We start from the raw sequence: 24,563 nt of genomic DNA, 5'->3' as shown, positions 1-24,563 counted from the left end.
TCCACGTTGTTGCTGATGGCAGGGTTTCATTCGTTTTTATGGCTGAGTAGTACACCCCCCTCCCCGTCCCCAACATCTTCATCCATTCATCTGTTGATGGACACTATCTCTTTGTCTAGGAGTCTTAGGTGTAATTAGAGGCTGAACAAGGAAATCCTGATTGTTCTTAGAGGTGTGCACGTATGTATGTGAATAGTCATGTAAATATGGTAAATGCTTTTCCTTCCAAATTCTGAATATGTTATGTCATATTAATTTATAATAAAATATATATTATTCCCCCTCCCTCCCTCTTCCTGCTTTGCCTTTCTATTATTAAAAAAGAAATTAAGGAGAAGATAGCCTGAGCCACATGTAGCTCATTTCTTTAAACATTTTGTTTCATTTTCTTCTTTATATGGTGATAGTTTTCTAAATTAAACTAGTAAGTGTGTGATTGAGATGAATATCATCATTTTGGACTTGGTTCATTTTAAAATACAGAGGCAAAAAGAAACGAAATCAAGTTAGTTGTAGTGAGGTGGATGGATCTAGAGTCTGTCATACAGAGTGAAGTAAGTCAGAATGAGAAAAACAAATACCATATGCTAATGCATATATATGGAATCTAAAAAAAAATGGTTCTGATGAACCTAGGGGCAGGACAGGAATAAAGACGCAGACGTAGAGAATGGACTTGAAGACACGGGGTCGGGTTGGGGGAGGCTGAGCTGGGACGAAGTGAGAGAGTGGCACGGACATATATAGACTCCCAAACGTAAAAGAGATAGCTAGTGGGAAGCAGCTGCATCGCATGGGGAGATCAGCCCGGTGCTTTGTGACCACCTAGAGGGGTGGGATAGGGAGGGTGGGAGGGAGGCGCAAGAGAGAGGAGATATGGGGATATATGTATATGTATAGCTGATTTACTTTGTTATACAGCAGAAAGTAACACAACATTGTAAAGCAATTACACTCCAATAAAGATGTAAAAATAAATAAATAAAATACAGAGGCACGTGCTAGTCATATCTAGTAGATTTTAATTTTGAAATGCCGCTATAGCACTTATTTTTTTATGTTGTAAGGTCTCCTGATGTTTCTTACTTATTCCAAGCTGAAATCTAGATCTGATGATCAATGGTGTTTGGACTTCTCTTACGTGCATCTCCTCATCTATTTATCACTGTGCAAACAAGCCTGCATTAGTTGTAATCTTTACCTCTACTGTATGTTTTTGATCAGATCCTTACCATTGAGCTGTTGAATACAAAGAGCACTTGGTGGAAGAATAAAATGAGAAAGAGGCCTTTTGCTTGGAACAGCAATGTAATTCTAAACACCCCCTATGGCCAGTTATGTGATGCTGGTCAAAGTGCACAACCCCTGTGTTTCAACACCCATCTCTGCCATTGCTCTGTGCTCCTAATATAGTGTTATTGAATCTCGTGGAAAACAGTGTTTAAGTTATTAATACTGATGCTCTTCCAAGCTAAGCCACGGATTACACTATGATTGATTTTGTCATCATATCATGATTCTGATTTCTTTCGAGTCAATAATAATTATTTCCTCAACCCCCTTCATTTGCCTTTCTTCAGTGTAGTTATTACAGATTCACCCCAAACTCTGCCAGTTGCTTACACTGGCTTTCAATATGCTGATTCCCATCAGTTATTCCATCCATTTTGTCTTCTTGAAGACATCTCTTCCAGGGCCTTCGGACCCACTTCCATCTTCTATATTTGTCTGTGACCTATTACACACACACCCTAGGGTGTTCCTTTACTGTCCTGCTGGTATTTCCTTTCCTTCCTTCTGGTATTATGATACAGTTTCTGATTCTAACGTTTTCCTCTTTCTTGGTTTATACTTTAGTTTTGATGGAGCTCATCCTCCAGTAGCTTCCTGAAAAAGGATGCATAATGGTAAATATTTTGAAGCCTTGCCTTTCTTAATATGTAAAATGTTTTTATTTTATCCTTAATTTACTTAGTAGTTCATCTGGTTCTAAGAATTCTCATCTGGAATTCAGTTTCTTTTAGTACTTTGGAGGCGTTGCTCCATTATCATCTGGCTTCTTGGTTAGTTTTTATGAAGTATGAAGACATTTTGCTTCTGAATATATTTTTCATGTGGATTATTACACCATCCGCCCCCTCCCCCTGCCCCGAAACCTACATGATAACTCTTCTTACCTTTTTACCAGTGTTCTGACATTTCATGATTAGTACGTATGTCTTGGTGTGGGTCTGTTTTCACCCATCATGTTGGTATTCCAAGGGACTTTTCAATCCGGAAACCATCCCTTTGTTTTGAAATACAGTCTTGAATTATTTAATTTATTTAATTATTTACTTCCATTTTTTTCTGTTTTCTCTTTTTGGAGGTACAATTCGGATGGTGGATCTCCTGGTCTGGTTCTTTAAAGTACTATCTTTTTTTCTCTAATTTTCCATCAGTTAGTTTGCCTATTTGCTTAACCTCTCGAGAGTTTTTCTCAACTTTATTTTCCAATGCTTCTATTGAGTTTCTCAGTTTTTGCTGTCATGTTTTTAAGTTTTAAGAGCTTTTTATTTGCCAGGTGTTCTGTTTATGTGGTTTCTTGTTTGTTCTAATCATTGTTGTGAGGCAAACCACCCCAAACATAGTAACATAAAACATTGCTGTTTTATTTTTTGCTCACACATTCTGTGCGTCAGGAATTCAGTCAAGACTTGACTGACTAGGGGCTGGAGTCATCTGTGGCTTCTTCACTCACATGGCTGGCACCTGGGCTGGGATGAATTGAAGACTGGGTTCAGCTGGGACTGTTGACTTGGGTACCAATGTGTGGCCTCTCTGTGTGGCTTCTTGCGACATGAGAAGTGAACTTTCCCTCTGACGGGGAGCTTCTGGAGAGCACATTTTCCAAGACAGCCAGGTAGAAGCTACGTGGTTTTATATGACCTAATCTTGGTGGTCACGTAGTATCACTTCTGCCAAACTCCACACTGGTCAGTGTAAACATAAGGTTGTCCAAATTCAAGGGGAAGAGAGTTTCGACCACTTCTTGATTGAAGGGTGGGAAGATCACATTTCAGAAGAGCATATGGTGTGGTAGTATTTTTTTGCCTGTTTTTAGATAATACAGTCTGTCTTGCATATTGATTAATTGTATACAATACCTTTTCTTACCTCTCTGAGGATATTATTAGTAGTTTTCTTTTCCCTGTGCATAGTCTGTCTCCTTGAACATTTGGGGGGCATTCCCAATGTAAGCAGCATGATTAAGTCTTTTTCACTTGTCCTGGTTGGATTCCCTAGACAATAAACTCCTGCGTTGGCTTGGCTCCCAAAGTTCTGGGAGCTGACAGCTGGAAATAGGGAAGGAGTTGAGATCTCGATATTTATTGTCCTTGGGTTCACTTAGTCTGACTGTCTCCTCTTTTAGGAAAGGCATCAGTGTTCCAGTGAAGGACCTTTTCCAGGGCACTGACGATGACAGTTGCCAAGTCCTGTAGTAGGTCCTGGGTGAGGAAGCCTTGGTATGTATCTGGGACTTTTATTTTTCTTGCTATCTCAGAATTCATGAGCTTTGGTTATTTAGAATGGTTCTTATTGTTCAGTCATTGGCCTCATTGACTCTTCCCACTCCACATCCTTCAAGAAATCTATGTGATTTGTGAAATCTGAAGGTGAAGGAACACTGGGCCCAGCGGTATGAACCTCTGCCATATTTTTGTTATTTGTTTTTCATTTTTAAATTTTATTATTTTTTTATTTTATACATTTATTTATTTATTTTTGGCTGCATTGGGTCTTCATTGCTGGGCACGGGCTTTCTCTAGTTGCGGTGAGTGGGGGCTGCTCTTTGTTGTGGGGTGCTGGCTTCTCATTGCCGTGGCTTCTCTTGTTGTGGAGCACAAGCTCTAGGTGCGTGGGCTTCAGTAATTGTGACACACAGGCTCAGTAGTTGTGGTGCATGGGCTTAGTTGCTCTGCCGTATGGTGGGATCTTTCCGGACCAGGGCTCGAACCCATATCCTCTGAATTGGCAGGAGGATTTTTAACCACTGCACCACCAGGGAAGTCCCCTGTTATTTGTTCTTTAATATTTTCAATATTCTTTGTGTGTGCTTAAACTAAGTAATGTTTGATGACTGAAGTTCCATTGAAATAATATAGTATGTGGACATTTATGCCTCCCTTTAAACTTTTCCACATAGAAATCCCTTTCTTAATGAAATCTTATTTTCCCTTCACCTTCTCCTAACTCTTAGCCAAGTTTTGTTTAAGGGAATGTTCTATATCTTGAAGTTAGGCTAGTTAAATACTTTGAGTGATACATCATTGGAAGAAATGTATCTTCTCTATTCTCCATGGTGATAAATACACAAAAACAAAAGCATTATTAATAAAATAGACTTGTTTTCTCACACGCTTACCTACTTTACAGACACTTATCCATCGTGTTAAAACCTGAGACTAGTGATTTTACATTTTAAAAAGCATTTTTCAAAGCATGATGGATGTTTAGGATGTGGATGAGAATGGTAAAGACAAGGCTTTTTTGAGGTGAGATCTAAGTTTCTGGCCAGTTTCTTGAGGTGAGATCCAAGTTTTTGGTCAGGAACTTGTATTTTCGGTATGAATTTTGGGGTGACTGTGAACTCACATTCTTTAAAAAAATCTGTTTAGGGTAGTTCTTCTACTTCTTGTTTAAAAAACTCCACATGGGCTTCCCTGGTGGTGCAGTGGTTAAGAATCCTCCTGCCAAAGCAGGGCACACGGGCTCGAGCCCTGGTTCGGGAAGATCCCACATGCTACGGAGCAACTAAGCCTGTGCTCCACAACTACTGAGCCCGCAGGCCACAACTACTGAAGCTCACGTGCCTAGAGCCCATGCTCTACAACAAGAGAAGCCACTGCAATGAGAAGCCCGTGCACCACAACGAAGCATAGCCCCCACTCGCCGCAACTAGAGAAAAGCCCGTGTGCAGCAACAAAGACCCAATGCGGCCAAAAATAAAAATAAATAAAAGAAACAAAAAAAAACTCCACAGGTGCTAGTCTTTTGTTTTTTGGTTGAGTTGTAAGAGTTCTTTATATATTCTGGATATTTATCAAATAAGTGATTTGAAAACATTTTCTTTTATCCTGTGGGCTGTGTTTTCTTTTTTTTTTTTACTGTACACGGACCTCTCACTGTTGTGGCCTCTCCCGTTGTGGAGCACAGGCTCAGCGGCCATGGCTCACGGGCCTAGCCGCTCTGCGGCATGTGGGATCTTCCCGGACCAGGGCATGAACCCGTGTCCCCTGCATCGGCAGGTGGACTCTCAACCCCTGCGCCACCAGGGAAGCCCTGTTTTCACTTTTTTGATGGTGTTCTTTGAACCACAAAAGTTTAAAATTTTGATGGTTTAGTTATTCAATTTTTTTTTCTTTTATTGCTTGGGCTTTTGGTGTCATATATAAGAATCCATTGCCAAATTCCAGGTCATGCAGATTTACCCCTGTTTTCTTTTTAGTTTTATAGTTTTAGCTCTTGTATTTAGATATTTTATCCATTTTGGGGGCATATGCTATTTTGTATATGCTGTGAGATAGGGATACAACCTCATTCTTGTGGATGTGGATATCCAGTTGTACCAACACCATTTACTTAAAACACTGTTCTTTCCTCATTGAATTTTCTTGGTACCCATATCAAAAATCAGTTGACTGTAAATGTAAGAGTTTATTTCTTGGATTCTATTCCATTGTTGTGTATGTCTTCTTGTACCAGTACCATACCATTTCTCCTACCATAGCATTTATAGTAAATTTTGGAATTGGGAAATGTGAGTCTTCCAACTATGGTCTTTTTCAAGACTGTTTTGTCTATCCTGGGTCCCCTGACTCTCCACATGAATTTTAGGATCAGCTTGTCAATTTTTGCTAAAAAAAAGACAACTGAAGTTTGATAGGAAAATTGTTGGTTAATTATTGGGTGTATTGCCACCTTTACAATATCGAGTCTTAAGTTATGAATGTAGAATGTCTTTCCATTGTCTTAAATTTTTTCAACGAAATGTTTTCAACAGTCAAGTCTTATACTTCTGTTGAATTGTTTCTTTCAGCTATTTTATTCTTTTGGATGCTATTATAAATTGAATTACTTTTTATTTTTGGATTCTTTATTGCTAATATATGGAAATACAACTGCATTTTTGTATAATGATCTTGAATCTTGCAAACTTGTTAAATTCATTCTAATTTTTGTGTGTGTTTTTCTTAAGGTTTTCTATAAACAAGATTATGTCACTTACAAATAGAGATAGTGTTAATTCTTTCATTTTAAACTTGATGGCTTTTATTTCTTTTTCTTCCCTAATTGCTTTTCCTAGATCCTCCAGTAAAATGTAATAAAAGTAACAAGAGTGGGCATCCTTTTCTTGTTCCTGATCTTAGGGGCGGAGACTCTAGTCGTTTACCATTAAGATGTGCTGTTAGCTGTCCATTTTTCATAGATGGCTTATCAGGTTGAGGGAATTCCTTTTTATTCCTAGTTTATTTTACTGTTTCTATCATGAAGTGGTGTTGATTCTGTCAAATGCTTTTTTCTGTGTCTATTCTGATTATGGAGTAATTGTCATTTATTCTATTAATAGGGTGTGTTACATTGACGTTTCCATGTTAAACCAATTTTACATTCCTGGATTAAAACCCACGTGGTCCTGGCATCTAATCCTTTGTATGTTGCTGGATTTGGTTTGCTGGTATTGTGTTGAGAATTTTTGTGTCTATAAGTGATATTGATCTATAGTTTTCTTGTGATGTCATCATCTGCTTTCGTTATCAGGGTAATCGATTACTGGCATCATAGAGTGAGTTGGGAAATGTTCACTCCTATTCCATTTTTTTAATAAAAGTTTTGGAAGGATTTTTATTTAATTCTTCTTTAAACGTTGTAAAATTCACCAGTGAAGTCACCTGGGCCTGGGCTTTTTTTTGTGGGAGGGTTTTTGGTAATTGTCATTACAGCTCTGTTCAGATTTTCTATTTCCTCTTGAATCACTTTCTGTAGTTTGTGTTTCTCTGTCTAAGAATTTGTCCATTTATCCAGATTATCTAATTTTATTGGATGATGACTTTTCATAGTATTCCCTTATAATCCTTTCTATTTATGTAAGGTTGGTATGTAAGGTTGATATTTTAAAAATATAGGTGTTTATAGATATACATTCCTCTTGAACACTGCTTTTGCTGCATCCTATAAGTTTTTTTGTTTTTGTTTTCATGTCATTTATATCAGTAGTTTCTGATTTGCCTAGTGATTTCTTCTTTGACCCATTGGTTATTTAGGAGTGTATAGTTTAATTTTCACATATTTGTGAATTTCTCAAATTTTCTTCTGTTGTTGACTTCTAATTTCATTCTTTTGTAGTGAAGGACATATGTTCCATCATTTCAGTCTTTTTAAATTTAATAAGGTTTGTTTGATAGTCTAGCATATGGCCCATCTTGGAGAATGTTCCATGTGTCCTTGAGGAGGATGTGTGTTTTGCTGTTCGGTGAAGGTGTTCTATAGATGTCTGTTAGGTCTAGTTGGTCTATAGTGTTGGTCAAGTCTTCTGTTTCCTTGTTGACCTCCTTTTTATTCATTTTATAATCATGAAATGTTCTTCTTTGTCTAATAGTTTTTGTCTTTAAGTCTGTTTCATCAGATTAGTATGATTACTCTAGCTTTTTTTTGTATTTATTTGTGTAGTATATCTGTTTACATTCTTTTACTTAAACCTAGTTGTGTCTCTCAATCTAAACCATGTCTCTTGTAGACATATAGTTGGATCATTTTTAGAAAAAATCTATTTTGCCAATCTCTGCCTTTTGATTGGAGGTCTTAGTCCATTTATATTTATTATAATTACAGATAAGGTAGGATTTACATTTGCTATTTTGTTATTTGTGTGTCTTATGTCTTTTTTGTTCCTCTCTTTCTCAATTGCTGTATTCTTATGTGTTAGATCTTTTCCTGTGTACTATTTTAATTCCCTTCATGTTTCCTTTACTGCATGTTTTTGAGCTTTTTTAAAAGTGATTGCCCTTGGAATTACAGAAAAATGAACCTTCTTAACTTAAAATATTCTACTTTAGATTAATACCAACTTAATTTCAATAGCATTCAAAAACTTTGCTCTGATATAGCTCTGTTCCCCTTCCCTCCTTTATACTATTATTACTATATAAATCACATCTTTATACATTATAATCCTATCAATACAGTGTTATAATTACTACTTTATGTAGTTATCTTTTAAATCGGATGGGAAAACTGTTCATAGAAAATTATATTTCCTGTGTATATACTTTTATAGATGCTTTTTATTTCTTCATGTGGATTTGAGTTACTACTGTCTAGTATCCTTTCTTTTCATTCTGAAGGACTCTATTTAGTATTTCTTTTGGGCAGGTCTGCTAGTGATGAATTCTCTTAGTTTTCATTTATCCAGAAATGTCTTAATTTCTCATTGTTTTTGAACGACTATTTTGCTGATTATAGAATTCTTGGTTGAATCTTTTTTATTTCTGTCCATTGAATATGTTATTCATTACCTTCTGGTCTCCATTGTTTCTGATTTGAAGCTTTTAATTTTGAGGACCCCTTGTGTAATCCCTTTTCTTTTGTTATTTTCAAGTTGTCTTTCAACAGTTTAAGAAGTATCTAGATGTGAATTTATTTGAGTTTATCGTCCTTGGAAGTCACAGAGCTTCCTGAATGTACAGATTAATTTTTTTTTTCAATTTTAATAGATTATTTTTTAGAGCAGTTTTAAGTTTACAGGAAAATTCCATGGAGAGTACAGAGTTCTCATAAACCTGCTCACATTGTTTTCCCTATTATTAGTGTCTTGCACAAGTGTGGTACATTTGTTACAAGTGATGAAACAGTATTGATACATTATTAATTATAATTAAGAGGGGTCAGTCTTTGTGTTGTAAAATTCTTTGGGTTTGGACAAATGCATAGTATCCTTTAACCACTGTAACAGTATCCTATAGAATAGTTTCATCACCCTAAAAATGCCCTGTTCTGTACCTATTCATCTGTTCCTTCTTTCCTTCAAATCCCTAGTAAATCCTGAACTTTTATTGTCCTTATAGTTTTGCCTTTTCCAGACTATTATATCTTTGGACTCATACAGTGTGTAACCTTTTCACATTGGCTTCTGTCACTTTGCAGTATGCGTTTAAGCTTCCTCCATGTCTTTTAATAGATTGGTAGCTGATTTTTTGAAAAATCACTGAATAATATTCCGTTTTATAGATGTACCACAAATTGTTTATTCATTCACCTATTGAAGGACATCTTGATTGCTTCCAGTTTTTGGCAGTTATGAATAAAGCTGCTGTAAACGTTCATATGCTTGTTTTTGTGTGTACATACATGTTCAGTTTGGGTAAATAGCTAAGAGTGTGGTTACTGGGTTGAATGATTAGCCTATATTTAGCTTTGTAAGAAACTGCCAAAGTGTCTGCCAAAGTGATTGTCCCATTTTGCATACTTTGGAGCTCATTGAGTCTCTTGGATATTCAGATTAATTTTTTAAAGTCAAATTTGGGAAGTTTCAGCCATTATTCAAATTTTTTCTAGAGATATCACCTTCGTGACTTCAGAACATACTATAAAGCTACAGCATTCAAAACAGTGTGGTACAGGCACAAAAACAGACATAGATCAATGGAACAGAATAGAGAGCCTGGAAATAAACCTACACACTTATGGTTAATTAGTCTGTGACAAAGGAGGCAAGAATTTACAGTGGAGAAAAGACAGTCTCTTCAATAATTGTTGTTGGGAAAACTGGATAGCTATATGTAGAAGAACAAGATTAGAAGAACATTTCTTCACACCATATACAAAAACAAACTCAAAATAGATTAAAGACCTAAATATAAGACCTGAAACCATAAAACTCCTAGAAGAGAACATGGGTAGAATGCTCTTTGACATAAATTATAGCAACAGTTTTTGGGAACTGTCTCCTAAGGCAAAAGAAATAAAAGCAAAAATAAACAATGGGACCTAATTTTAAACTTAAAAGCTCTTTGCACAGCAAAGGAAACCACTGGACAAGACAAAAAGACAACCTACTGAATGGGAGAAAATATTTGCAGATGATATGACTAATAAGGGATTATTATCTAAAATATGTAAACAGTTCATACAACTCAATATAAAAACAAACAACCCAATCAAAAAATGGGCACAAGACATGATTAGACATTTTTCCAAAGTAGATATACAGATGGCCAACAGCCATATGAAAATAATGCTCGTCTCTAATCATCAGGGAAATGCAAATCAAAACCACAATGAGATATCACCTCACACCTGTCAGATGGCTGTCATCAAAAGTCTACAAATAACAAATGTTGATGAGGATGTGGAGAAAAGGGAACCCTAGTACACTATTGGTGGGAATGTAAATTGGTGCGGCCACTATGGAAAACAGTATGGAGGTTCCTCAAAAAACTAAAAATAAAACTACCATATGATTCAGCAGTTCTACTGCTGGATATAAGAAGAAAATGAAAACGCTAATTGGAAAAGATACATGTACCCCAGTGTTCAAAGTAATGTTACTTAGAATAGCCAAGATATGGACACAAAGTAAATTGCCCATCGCTGGAATATTACTCAGCCGTAAAAAATGAAATTCTGCCATTTGCAACAGTGTGGATGGACCTAGAGAGTATTATGCTTAATGAAATAAGTCATACAGAGAAAGACAATACTCTGTTATTAGTTATATGTGGAATCTAAAAAATAAAACAAATGAATATATATTAACAAGCCTCACAGATACAGAGAACAAACTAGTGATTACCAGTTGGGAGAGGGCAGGGGAGGAGGAGCAAAATAGGTGTATGGGATTAAGAGACACAAACTATTATATATAAAATAAGCAACAAAGATATATTGTACAGCACAGGGAAATAAAGCCATTATTTGGCAATTACTTGAAATGGAGTATAATATATAAAGTATTGAATCGCTATGTTGTACACCTGAAACTAATATTGTAAGTCAACTGTACTTCAGTAAACAAAATAAAGTCAAATTTGGGAAGTTTTCAGCCATTATTCAATTATTTTCTTCACCCCCTCCCCCATGCTCGTGACTGCAGCCCCCTCTTTCACCCTTCTCTCCCACCCTTTCCTCCACTTTCTTTCTGACACTCCTGTTATGCATTTGTTGATGTGCTTAATAGTTTCGCACAGGTCTCTGAGCCTCTGTCATCTTTCTTAATTCTCTTTTCCTTTTGTACCTCAGACTGGATACTCTCTCTTGACCTTTCCTCAGTTCCATTGATTCCTTCTACTGTCAGTGCATACCTGCTGTTGAGCCCCTCTAGTCAGTTTTTCAGTTCAGTTATTGTACTTTCAATCCAATCAATTCTGTTGGTTCTTTTTTATAATTTCTATTTCTTTATTGAAATTCTCAATTTGGTTAAATATCTTTCTCATGGTTTGATTTAGTTCTTTAGTTCTTTGAACATACTTATAATAACTGACTGAAAGTCTTTGTGTAGTTAAGTCCAGTGCTTGGGTTTCCTCTGGGACAGTTTTTATTGAACCCCTTTTTCTGTGTATGGGCCAGACTTGTGTTTCTCTACGTGCCCTGTAATTTTTTGTTGTTGTTGAAAGTGGACATTTTATAATGCATCAACTTTAGAAATCAGACCTCTGCCCCTGCCCAGCCCAGGGTTTATTGTTGTTATGGACCTTCTCGGGTTAATTTTGTAAATCTGTGTTCTTTATTGCATGAGGCAACTTAAGTCTCTGTTCAGTTAGCTTAGAAGCTGACTAATAATGATTAGTCAGAGATTTTCTTAAATGCCTTAAGCAGAGACTGCTTAAGGGTATAACTTTGTTTAGGGATCTGATGTGTTAATAGTTCAGATGTACACGTATTTTAGCAGAATCTTCCAATGTTTGCTTTCCAGTAGAGGTTTGGACTGGGGTGGTAGACAACATAGTTGGAGGAAGATGAGATAAGCAGCTAATTCAACTGCAAGATTGTCTTTAACGGGCCAGTGAGCATTGGGAATCCTCACAGCCGCAGAGGATATGTTGGATTTTCCAATCATATAGGACCATTAAACTGTTCCTTGGCACACATGTTGGGAAATGCTCCTAGAGTTTTCTCTGAAAAAGTTCAACCTAAATTGTGGGATGTCTTCAAACCTTTAGCAGTCCACAAACATAGCCTAAAAAAAAAAAAGACTGGAGAGAAGGTTTTAAAAGAGAAATCAACGAGCCATCATTTTGAAGAAAAAAAAGGATATTACCAGCCATCATTTTGAAGAAAAAAGTGAATATGTCGAATTAGTTTACCAGTATGCTTTCTGAGTGTGTGTGTATACTTACGTGGGCATATATATCCCTTCACAAATTTTTCTTTTTGTTTCACGTGTTTTTTTTAAAAAAGACTCATGTGACATAACAGCATTGCTGGATGCCTGGCACATTTAAGAAACCTGACTGCATAAGAAGCACTCTACATGGGCAGAGGATGTTACCTGGAATCAGAGCACTAAATGATCCCGACTTTTCTTGATTTAAATGGTAAAAAGTCTAACTGCTTTTTGTAACATTACTCTGTACAAATGATGGTCAGTTATTTATTTTTATTTGTATTATTAATATTCACAATTTGTTTCCTAATTAAATATTTAAAAGTTCTAGTGCTAATTCTGGTGTTAAAAACTTTTCAGATCTCTATAAATCTGGTTTTGAGACAATTGATAGTTTTGACTTTCTTTGTTAGAACCAATTGCCGAGTAATAAAATTGACTTTTGAAAACAAAACAATATCTGTATATTTGTAAACATTTTACATAATAAAAGTGGGTTAGGGTCCTGGAATTTGAATATAGACAAAGGGTCTTTCATAAGTTACAATTTGCATACAAGTGTTGTTTTTCAGCTAGGCTGTTTCTCTATTTTGGATTATGTATGTCTTCTCTTCCTGTGGTGCCTGGTATGGAACTGAACAAAGTGAGGTCAACCCAGAACAGTTCCAAATCTGACCTGGTTTCACCTGAGCCTTTCTGTTCCAGTTTGAAAATCCCGTTGACCCGCTTTTCCTTCAAAGATTCTTAGAAGCCACAGCCATTTCTGAATGTCTCCTTAAGTGTACTCCCACTCCTAAGTTGGTAAAGAGCAGAGTGGATCTGATCTCTTCAAATACTTGGGGCTGCTGACACCAACTGATGGACATTAATGGATGTGTCAGGAGGAGCCCAGATTAGTAATGATTTCAAGGCAAGGGGTGCTAATTAGCACTGGCACAGGATCAAAAACTCACCAACTATGGAGAATTCAATAACTATAGCCTAGGTCTTCAACTGTGTTTTGCACCTCAATATACCTGAGAGGTAAAATGTTGATTGTAGGATATTCTAGCATATCCTTGTACTCAGCTTTTTAAAAAAGACAATCTGGCATTGATACCAGAGATGATGTGTATCCTATAACACTACTTCCTTTCCTCTGATTGACCCACTTTGTTTTTGTCTTAAACATCTGACCTCAGCAAAGAGAACAGTTTTTGAACTTGAGAAGATGTCATGAAATACTGTATTTTTAAAATATATATATGTATGTATCCTTTCTATTTTTCTTTTAGTGCTGCCCTCCATTTCAAGATGCCTTTGCATTTCTGATAGATGCAAACTGACAAATCTCCAGGCCACTACAGAGGGGAAATCATTACTGCTTGAAGCCTGGAAGACTGCCCTTAATAAAGCCAAGTCCCCAATTGTTGTTGAAATGCTGAGGAAGTTGCGGAGGAGGAAACTTTTTTCTTATCCCACTAAATACTACTTCTTCCTTCTTGTTTTTTCCCTGATCACCTTCTCTGTTTTAAGAATTCATCAGAAGCCTGAATTTGTAAATGTTGGACATTTGGAGCTGCTTGAAGAGAATCCTAGTAGTAATATTAATTGTACCAAAGTTCTACAGGGTGATGTAGATGAAATCCAAAAAGTAAAGCTTGAGATTCTAACAGTGAAATTTAGAAATCGCCCTCGATGGACAAACTATGACTACATAAACATGACCAGTGATTGTGCTGCTTTCATCAAGAAGCGCAAGTATATTGTAGAACCCCTTAGTAAAGAAGAGGCAGAGTTTCCAATAGCATATTCTCTAGTGGTTCATCACAAAATTGAAATGCTTGACAGGCTCCTGAGGGCCATTTATATGCCTCAGAATTTCTATTGCATTCACGTGGATACAAAATCAGAGGAATCCTTTTTGGCCGCGGTGATTGGCATTGCATCCTGTTTCAGTAATGTCTTTGTGGCCAGTCAGCTAGAGAGTGTTGTGTATGCATCTTGGAGCCGGGTTCAGGCTGACCTCAACTGCATGCAGGACCTCTACCGAATGAACGCAGACTGGAAGTACTTGATAAATCTCTGCGGTATGGATTTTCCTATTAAAACCAACCTGGAAATTGTCAGGAAGCTCAAGTCGTTAATGGGCGAGAATAACCTAGAAACGGAGAGAATGCCATCCAATAAAAAAGAAAGGTGGAAAAAGCATTATGCAGTCGTGAATGGAAAGTTGACAAACATGGGGACCGACAAAATACATCCTCCTCTTGAAACACCTCTCTTTTCAGGCAGTGCCTATTTTGTGGTCAGTAGGAGGTATGTGGAGTATGTGCTCGAGAATGAAAAAATACAAAAGTTTATGGAGTGGGCAAAAGACACATACAGTCCGGACGAGTATCTCTGGGCCACTATTCAGAGGATCCCCGAAGTCCCAGGGTCACTGTCCTTAAGCCATAAGTACGATATGTCCGACATGCACGCAATTGCGAGGTTTGTCAAGTGGCAGTACTTTGAAGGTGACATTTCCAAGGGCGCCCCCTACCCGCCGTGCAGCGGCGTCCACGTGCGCTCCGTGTGCGTTTTCGGAGTGGGTGACTTGAACTGGATGTTGCGCGTGCACCACCTGTTCGCCAACAAGTTCGACACGGACATCGACCTCTTTGCCATCCAGTGTTTGGATGAGCATCTGAGGCATAAGGCCCTGGAGACGTTAAAACACTGACCCTTGGAGGCAGTTTTAGAAATAATTAGGAGGCATGAGATGTACCCCATTTGATTCTTCCACCTATAACCCTTCAAGCCCAGAGAAGCTCTATGGTTTCTGCAGGGCAGGTCGGTTAGAAAGGTTGTAGCCTTCGGGCTTGACTTAGAGTTAGTGAGACTGTAGGGCAGGTTGCAGGGCGTTGTGCGGGGGAGTGGGCTGGGTGGCTGGGGAAGAGGTTGAACGCAGGTTATCCTGTTAAAAGAACTCAGGGACTGAAAAAAAACCCGAAGGTTTGACCTGTGCCAAAATTACTTGGAGAGCTTTAAATATGATGGTTTTTCCTGATTTGAATAGATTTATAGCAACAGCCAACAGTCTGGTTGTAATTTATCTTGTAGACCACATTTGTTGAAAGAGAAATTTGACTTTATTCTAAATGATCTTTGTAAATGATTGAGTTTCTGCTGTAACATTGCATTGTGTTGTGTATCTCTATATGCCATCTCAGGGAACTTGCAAAAACGGGCTTGACTGAATGTGAATATTTCCCATTTACGCTTTTAACAATGTACATATGTTTTTAAAAGCTCCCTCCCCCCACCCCGCCAGAAAAAGACCTTATAGTTTAGTTGATTCTATGAATCATCTTAGGTTATTTACGAAGTTATGGTATCTTTGATTATTATAGTGTCTACAGAGAGTAATACTCAAGTTTTTTCAAATATGTCTCGCTTCTCCTCCAGTCTCCCTAGGCCCTGCTATCAAGCTGTACATAAACTTGTTTTCATAGTGCCCCATACTCCTAGTGCCCCATACTCCTAGTGTCCCATATCCGATTGGCAGTAATTGGTGTGGAGAGCTAAGACAGAAAGGGTGAAGTGTAAGTATGGCAGAGGGGAGGAGGAGTCACATGTAGACAATCTCTGAGGCCTATGATGCAGCAATCGGTACTATCCCCAGAAATTAAGCCTGTTGCTCTTTGGGTCTGCTTGTGTCCATCCTCCAGGCTCTAGCATCCGACTGTCACCTCTGTCGCCTTTTGAAAGGAACTGGCTTCCCGTTGTCTTGCTTCTTCATGTTACCTGCCCGTTCATTATTCGTGAGCTCTTGCATTTTAAGTTCCCTTCTCTCTCAGAACCTATGAGGAGGGGAAAGGTGTGCTGTTGTACCACCTGGCATGCTTGAAGGCCTGGGTATCCTAAAGGGAACATTAGGTTTGGGGCGGATTGTCTCAGTATTGATATTATTCTCAGCATATGGTTTTTACTCTATTTTTCACTAAAAGACAGATTTGCGGTTGCTATTGTACTGTCTCAAATCTCAAAGTAAATGAAGATTAAAAAAAAAAACCAACTTGCTCTTTTGCTAAGCTGATAACCATTCAGCCATCGATCTAATAGGAAATGAGAAGCTTTATCATTTAGCTGAAACTTCAAACAAGAATCAAATCCATGTACTTTAAAACTTAGACAACTTAAATAGTATATGGGAAATACATAATATCAGACAGTTTTCAGGCATTCAACTGATAAAACATTTTATTCCTCAGAGTTAGGAAACGTTTTTATTTTATAGAGTGGTTTGTTATACTGACTCTCCTGAATGAAAGTTTCACACTTTTGGAAACTTAATCATTTGTAAATGTGCATGTCAGTGATTTCTATGGTTTGCATGATTTAACAGGGCAGCCAATGTTGAACCAAGAAAAACATACCCACTTTGAAAATTCAAGAGGTGATATCAGTGAGGACATTATATGCATGGTGTTCTGTCTCTATTGGCTTCTAAATCAATTTGTTCTTTGAATGCACGTCACATGTCCCTCCCATGCTCTCTTTTAGAAGAAAGATTTTACCTGTAAATTGGGCCGTTTTTTTTTTGTTTTTTTTTTTTTTACTCTAAAACCAGTGATTTTCAGTGACATACTTTGTGTCTATGTCTTGTGTTTCTTTAACTTCTTCATTCATTGTATCTTGAATACTATAGACATTTGTCATTTTTTTATTTTGAATATTTGCAAATTTACAGGAAAGTTAAAAGTAATAGTACAGTAAACATTATAGAACTTTCACCTGGAGTCACTGGTTGTTAGCATCATGCTCATTTGCTCAGTTTTATGGATTTTTGAATTTGGCAAAATTGAAAATTGAAAGTTAAAAAAAAATTTACAAATATCGCAGTGCTCTTACTGTAGCGTGACTGAATCTGATTGACATTTAAATTGGCAGCTTTGAGGGTTTTTTTTTCTCCACCATATATGTAAAAATATGACTTTAGAATCCATTTCCACAAGCCCCACACTAAAACTGTGGACCCACCATCTTTTATATAGCTGTGGTACGTCATCTCTCTAGAATGGCACTTGCTGAAATGTGTCTATTACCCTATTGCTAATAGCTTTACGGGGATTATATAGCCATTAGGACTCAATTTTATACTATCCAACCTAACTGAAAACCAATGAAATTCATGGTAGTGGAACAAGCAATTGGAAGAATCAAGGAGATGGTTTCAAAAGGAAACCCTTACTACATCCAGGAGGAGCAAAAATGTTGTAAGTTCTTTGGGAAAGATACATTATTTAAACTGCTTCCTGTATGTCAGTTATTAAATACTAATTTCTTTTTACTGTCATTTAAGGTCTTTTATAGGGAATCATTAGAAATTGTATTCCCAAATAAACCCTTAAATATACATAAACTGCAATTTTTTGATGGAAGCGTTCTAGTTAATGAAGTACTGATCAAGATTCACGTATTAATTAATAAGGACAAGAGTTAACAAAAATGGTTCTTTCTTTATAGGCAATTATCTAGGCTCTTCCCAGACCATGGTAAGCAGCCTTGAAAATGTGAAACACTATTGTCTCTAAACATGTATTTGTGTCATTCATCAAGCACAATTCACTTAAAGAACAGAAGTGGATTTTCTTTTGTAGTCATTTGGGGGAGGAGGAAGCCATGTTTTATTTCATTTCATCTGCAGAGTCAGTTGACCTGGACTTTTTCAGTTGGTTTAGAAAAATAAAAATCATTTCTCATTATGGTGAACATGAATAAGTAAATGCAACACTTTCATGGCAAGTGTGGTTACCTTAAGGTTTACTCTTTTGAATACGGGCATGACTGGATACGTTTGGAACTAGTCATATGACCATTAAAATCAGCTATTCAGAAACCAATGCCTTGTCTCCACAAGTTATTTTGTTAGGTACCAGCACCCCAATATTAAATTTAGTATTTGGATTTGATAGTTTGTAACCAACAGGTGTTTTTTGTGAGTAGTGATTCAAAACATAAAGGTTAATTCTTCAGGCAGAAATGTCTGAGAGAGAGGGTTTGGCAATGGCAGAAAGTGTAACACAGGTTATGCAAAAAGAGCTAGACCGGGGACTTTAGAAGAATGCAATTTAATAGCTAGTTAGTATTGCTTTCTGGGCGTTACTGGCTTCAGCTTATGTCTGCAGAAGAGCAATGGCCACAAATACAGGATCCATGACTTGTGGTATGAATGTGGAGGGCACACCTGAGGGAAAAGGGAAGCTCCCTCCCCAGAGCATTGAGTGTCTGCTCCAGCTGTCTCCTCAGCTGGTCTAGTAAACCCCTCTGGATGTTCTTTAGCTGCATTTTCGATGAAACAGACTCTACAAAGTGGCAAAATTGATTAACCTCAGGTCTTTCTCAAAAGCTTGAGAACTTTATGTATCCTTTATAAGCCTGCTTGTCAAGGATTTAATTTTTAATATGTGCTTAAAGTTTTCAGGGCTTGTCATCAGAATATTGATTTACTATTTTTCAGTGTAATAAAACCCGAACTAGAACTGAGTTGTAACTATTGGGAAAGAAAAGACTTTTCATTAGTGCAGATGATGGGATTGTCCAAGTTGAAAGCCCAGGAATCTTGTCTTGAAATTAATAAGACTTTAGCAAATACTGCCACTCATCCAAAAATTAGTTTTCCATATTCAAACAAAAAAATTGTTTTAAGATATAATGGGGATAGGTTACCTTTCATCATGGCAATAAGCTCTGTAAAATGTGTAGGCAAACTTAAGATATGTATGGGACCTGTATGAATAAAATACTTCTATAGATTCAAAACAAAACAAAACATTGTGCTCCTATCTGATAAATATTTTAAATATCTCCCTTCTTCCCAGATCAATCCATCAGTCAAATATAAGCTCAGTCATAATCTCAAAGGGTCGATAAAATTATTCTAAATTTCATCTGAAAGAAAAAATGTGCAAGAATAGCGAAGAATGCTTTGAAAGAGATTAATGAAGTCATATAATACTACATACGAAGCCATATATATATATATTTTTTTTTTTTTTTTTTTTTTTTTTTTGCGGTACGCGGGCCTCTCACTGTTGTGGCCTCTCCCGTTGCGGAGCACAGGCCCCGGACACGCAGGCTCAGCGGCCATGGCTCACAGGCCCAGCCGCTCCTCGGCATGTGGGATCCTCCCGGACCGGGGCACGAACCCGTGTCCCCTGCACTGGCAGGCGGACTCTCAACCACTGCGCCACCAGGGAAGCCCATGAAGCCATACTTTAAAGGTAAAAAATGTTAAGAGTACTGTAAGTTTATATTTGAACTCTCAGAGTGATAACAGTAATAGCCCAGAAATAGATGCTAGTATATATAAAACATTGCAAAGCAACTATCAGAACATAGTGAGGAAGGGGGCTGGTAAAAGTTCCAATAAGTACCTGTTTGGAGAACATTAAATTATCGCTTTGTAATGTGCAGCAAAATCCAAATGGAGTAAGAATGAAAATAAACTGAAAGAACATGTCAGTGACTATCTTTGCATGGGATGGAATTTTCCAAATAAAAGCAATGGGAGGATTCATTAAGGAACAGGTAATAGATTTAACTAAAAGTGTGTATTTCCTGAATACGAGAGAGCAAAAGGCAATCAGAATTGGAAAACTTGCCAACAGATTTTGAAAGAGGGAAAAATGGAAGTTATTTATACTAATATTTTTTTTAAAACAGCTTTTTGAGATATAATTCATATGCCATACACTTCACCCATTTAAAATGTACAATTCAGTGGTTTTTAGTATAACATCACAGTCAGTTTTAGAAGATTTCCATCACTCCCAAAAGAAACTCTGTACTCTCTAGTGGTTACTCTCTATTACCTCTCAACCCCCTTATACTAATATATTTTTTAAAAGCATTAAGATGCCAAGAGTAAAATGAACAAAAGATGTAATAATTCACAGAAAGTAAAATAAGGAGAATACAAATGGCTAATATGAAAAATTGAAATTCAATAAAAAGAATCCAAATTAAAATTTTTACACACCAAATTAGGGTGGTGTTTTTTGGGTTTGGGTTTTTTTTTTTTTGAAACATGACTGTTGAGGAATGCATGTTCATACTGCAGGGAGGAGTGTTAAAACCTATCAGGTAGAGTCTTTAAAAACACTCAAATTCTTTGATCAATAATTCACTTCTTAGAAAATATCCTAGGGTGATAATCAGAGATCTGGATCCACATTTAAACCCAGTGTTTGTCAGCTTCTTATTTGTGGTGAAATGTAAAAATACATAAATCTCCAGTAATAGAGGAATAATTATGTACTTTAAAGAATATATGATGGGGTATTATAGAATATTCCTATAGTATGCCTAATGCCATGGAAAATCACTGTAGGTTAAATGAAGTAAACAGACTGGAACAGAATATATAATGTGCTCTCAATTATGTTTAAAAAAATGATACTGAACCGAAAGGAGCATTCAGAATTTCCCTGAAATATCACATCTTGATATTTTGAGAACTATTCCTTCCAGCTCTATAACATTGCTGCTTGTGGGCTTCCCTGGTGGCGCAGTGGTTGGGAGTCCGCCTGCCGATGCAGGGGACACGGGTTCGTGCCCCGGTCCGGGAGGATCCCACATGCCGCGGAGCGGCTGTGCCCGTGAGCCATGGCCGCTGAGCCTGCGCGTCCGGAGCCTGTGCGCTCCGCGACGGGAGAGGCCACAACGGTGAGAGGCCCGTGTACCAGCAAAAAAAAAAAAAAAAAGCTGCTTGCCAAATATTTATTTGGAGCGTTTTCCACATATGGTTTGCCTCAGGGAGTATTACTGAGACTCCTTACCCCTAGTCTTCACTTGGTGGGTTGTAGCGGGAAGGAGCCCTGCTTTCCTGGAGCACTCCTCTTTTACCCACAGAAATGTTTTTAGATTTAAGTTTTGGTGCTTTGCAGTGTGTCCCGAGGCCTTTATACTCTGGGTAACCCTCTAAGATACTCTAGTTGTATACCATGGCTGGAGAGAACTTTTTGCAGCACTAGCCAGAAGAATCACTGAACCAATCCTAAAGGGCACTGTCAACCTGGCCTCAGGATCCTAGGGTGCTCAGATTGACAGCTATTTGGCTTTTAGCTCCTTAGAATCTACAGATGGAACTTCCTTTTCTGATCCCAGATAAGTGTTAATTGCTAACTAGGTGAGGATGGTCTGGTTCTTTGAGCTGCCTGCCAATACAAAGCAGATGTTCTTCAGCAAGAGGACAGGAAGATATTCAGATGGGTATTGCGGAGTCACTTGGATGAGCAGTCTTGGTACAGGAGGAGGATCTTGTTTAACTCCAGAGTTTTACGCATTCCATGGAAGGCTTCACTACCTTCAAGATTAGCTAAGAAACAGAAACCAATGCTTTCTTTTTTAAAAATATTTATCTATTTATTTATTTGGTTGCGCCGGGTCTTAGTTGAGGCATGTGACCTCTTAGTTGTGGCACGCATGTGGGATCTAGTTGCCCGACCAGAGATTGAACCCAGGCACCCCCCTGCATTGGACTGCAGAGTCTTAACCACTGCGCCACCAGGGAAGTTGTGAAACCAATGCTTTCTTTAAAAAAATAAATTTTTTGAAAGGATTTACTTCTACAGAGCTAATCATTAGCTTAAAGATTACTTACAGGATATTTATAATTTACTTTCTTTGTCAGACTTATTAGTAAACTATTCTTGGCCCAATCAGAGTTCCTTCGTTTAACTTAATTCAAAGGAGACGTGTTTTCTCTCTGGGAAGCTTTCCCTACCTCTCTTTCCAAAGAAAAATGCCCCTCCAAATATGTTCCTTAAAACTCATGGAGGGAATAATGACAACAGCTAACATTTGTTGAGTGTTTCCTTTCTGCATGTTCTAAGCACTTTGCACTTATCACTTCTCGCTTCAAAACAACCTTAGGAGCAGAGGCTACTATTGGCCCAATTTACAAAGGGGGCAAAGAAGTACGTGAATCTGTAACAAATGGCACATCTTAAATAAAAGACAAGTTTTCTTCTCATCTGTTCACCTCCTTTCTACCATTTCAACCATCCCATCTCTTTCCCCAGACCCTGCTCTGCTCTGAGTGTAGCACTTTTTTAAAAATAAGCAAATGTATTGAGAAATAAAAAGGTGGAAACAAAAAGAACGAACCCTTGCGTCTTGCTGAAATCTTCCCCAAAAGAGTTTGTGGAGGGAGAGGAGATAAAAACCTGGAAGTGTGGTGAACATCAATTTGATGAGGGCCACTGAAAAGGAGAGATGGGCCAGAAATCCTTAGCCATAATAGTCTTAAGTGCAGGAGAGAGGAGTCTGGAAGCCACAAAGGGGAATAGTTTCAACAAGTGCCATCAGTCTTAAAATACTTGAAAGCATGGGAGGTTTGACAGGGAAATGTTTGGGCATAAAATATATGACAAGTGCCAACTTCCAATTTCCAGGGACAAGTCTCCCTTTGAGTACTACTTTCCTGTAGTCAAGCATTGTTTCTCTAACTAATGTAATAAATATACTTTCACACGTACAAAGAAGGGTGGCCCTGGAAATGTGAGGTAATTTTTCTTTGGCTGAGCCCTATTTGCTTGCTTTTTGTGTTGCTGAGGGAATTATGCAAATGGATGGGTTTTGCTAAGGAATGTGAGGGGAGGAGATACCAGCTGGAAAGACCAGAAAGGACTGTTTGGGGCAGGGCGGTGGGTGGGCCTGCAGTCTATGGAGGAGAATTTGAGGGCAAGGGGAGATTGCGAAGGGAGTCTTAACCTTCTCCTTGATGTCAGGTGACCCACCATCCTGATCTGCCCAGCCCTGAGGAGGAGGTTCCTGGGACGCTGGACCTCGAGTGCCAACGCCAGGAGGAGTTGGTCTCCCTTCCTTTGTCTTTCCCCCCAGATCTTCAGGAAAATCTACATCAGTGCTTTTGACAGTGGATTTTATGCTTTCTGGGCACTAGCAATTCAGAAATTGACCTGTAGGCAAGCACAAGAAAGAACAGGGGGCCCACAAGTAGGCCCAGCCACATACAGGCGGAGTTCCTCACTAAGGAGAGAATTACAATCAAGCAAGGCTTGGAGAAGGTATCCACTTACGGAACCTGAAAAGCCTCACCCAGACTGCATCCAGGCCTTCCCACTTCTGAGGGGCTCTTTGTAGGCAGGGCTTGTGGATGGATAGAAATCAGAATAAGGCAGACACAGCTGGTTCCAGTTATGATATGTCAGCTCATGTAGCAAATCACACCCACCTAACTTTGCAGGTTCTACTTTGGATAACCCTTCCATGTCCTACCCGGTTACTCTAGTGTTCATGCTGGAGTGTCCTCCCTCCCCACAGCCAGTCCCTAAGGTCTCTCTTCTTAACGGTGCTTCTACTCATACCCTCCTCTCTTGTCATCAAGCCCTGTTTAGTCCCTCCTGTCTCTCTTGGAGCATTGCCACTTGCCAAGCCACAGGCTGGCTTCCTGAAAATGTCACCAAAACAATCTGGTCCTAAGACGGAGCAGAGTCTCCTGCTGACGGCAGTGATGGAGAGCTCCATCTCCAGGCTCCTGATAGCATCTCAGAGGGAGGAGGGCCAAGTCGGGCTATTTCTGAGGTTTTGAATTCTGCTTAAGTTGGGTCTGATAGTGTGGGATCTTGGATAATGACAGTATAAAATGGTGTAGGATTGGAGGAAACAGCAAAGGTGAGGATTTTGAGGCAAAGGGTTCAAACAGTCCTGGGGTATAAACTGACATTTGATGCTTTTTATTTATTGCAACATTCTTGGGCCTTAGACAATGTTCCTGGAGTGAAAAATGAAGTTATTTGCAACTTTTACCTTCCAGGGCAAGAGTTTTCTGAAATAGTAAAGTGGTGTTGATGAAGACCATGTGGGTTCAGATGAATTTGCTTCTCACTTCCTTCCCTCGGGTCTCTCACTCTTCTGATAACAGCAACGACAACAACAGCAATAACAGTAGCAGCAAATACTTAACTCTATGTGCCAAGCGCTGTCCTGAGCATTTCACAAATATTAGCACGTTTAATCCTCACCGTAATCTTACGGAGTGTACAACTGTTGTTCACGTTCTACTAATGTACGAATAAAGCAGTTCAGAGAGGCCAAGTTACTTGGCCAAGTTACACACTCTGCCAGTGGAGGCACTGTCAGAGTGATGTATCAGAAATGAAAATTTGGTAATTTCACACCCTTGCATAGCCCTTTCAATGACTCCCTATTGCCT

At 38.3% G+C, this 24,563-nt stretch overlaps 1 protein-coding gene across 4 annotated transcripts in view; it reads left to right on the top strand.

The window, feature by feature from the left end:
- The window catches only part of GCNT1 (glucosaminyl (N-acetyl) transferase 1), a 71,300-nt gene that overhangs the window by 43,183 nt on the left and 3,554 nt on the right, over nt 1-24,563 (top strand). For 2 of the 4 annotated variants that reach the window (XM_032634320.1, XM_032634321.1), the window contains 3 exons: nt 3,413-3,506; nt 12,436-12,572; nt 13,636-18,228. In XM_032634320.1, the coding sequence (XP_032490211.1) occupies nt 12,545-12,572; nt 13,636-15,065 (1,458 nt within the window). In that variant the 5' untranslated portion in view covers nt 3,413-3,506; nt 12,436-12,544 and the 3' untranslated portion in view covers nt 15,066-18,228. Of the gene's footprint in view, nt 1-3,412; nt 3,507-12,435; nt 12,573-13,635; nt 18,229-24,563 lie in introns of those variants that run through there. The other 2 variants (XM_032634322.1, XR_004350279.1) reach the window with 2 other exon arrangements.

This window comes from Phocoena sinus, chromosome 6 (assembly GCF_008692025.1).
Source record: "Phocoena sinus isolate mPhoSin1 chromosome 6, mPhoSin1.pri, whole genome shotgun sequence".
Lineage (NCBI taxonomy): Eukaryota > Metazoa > Chordata > Mammalia > Artiodactyla > Phocoenidae > Phocoena > Phocoena sinus.
This window is presented reverse-complemented; position numbering and strand designations above follow the sequence as displayed.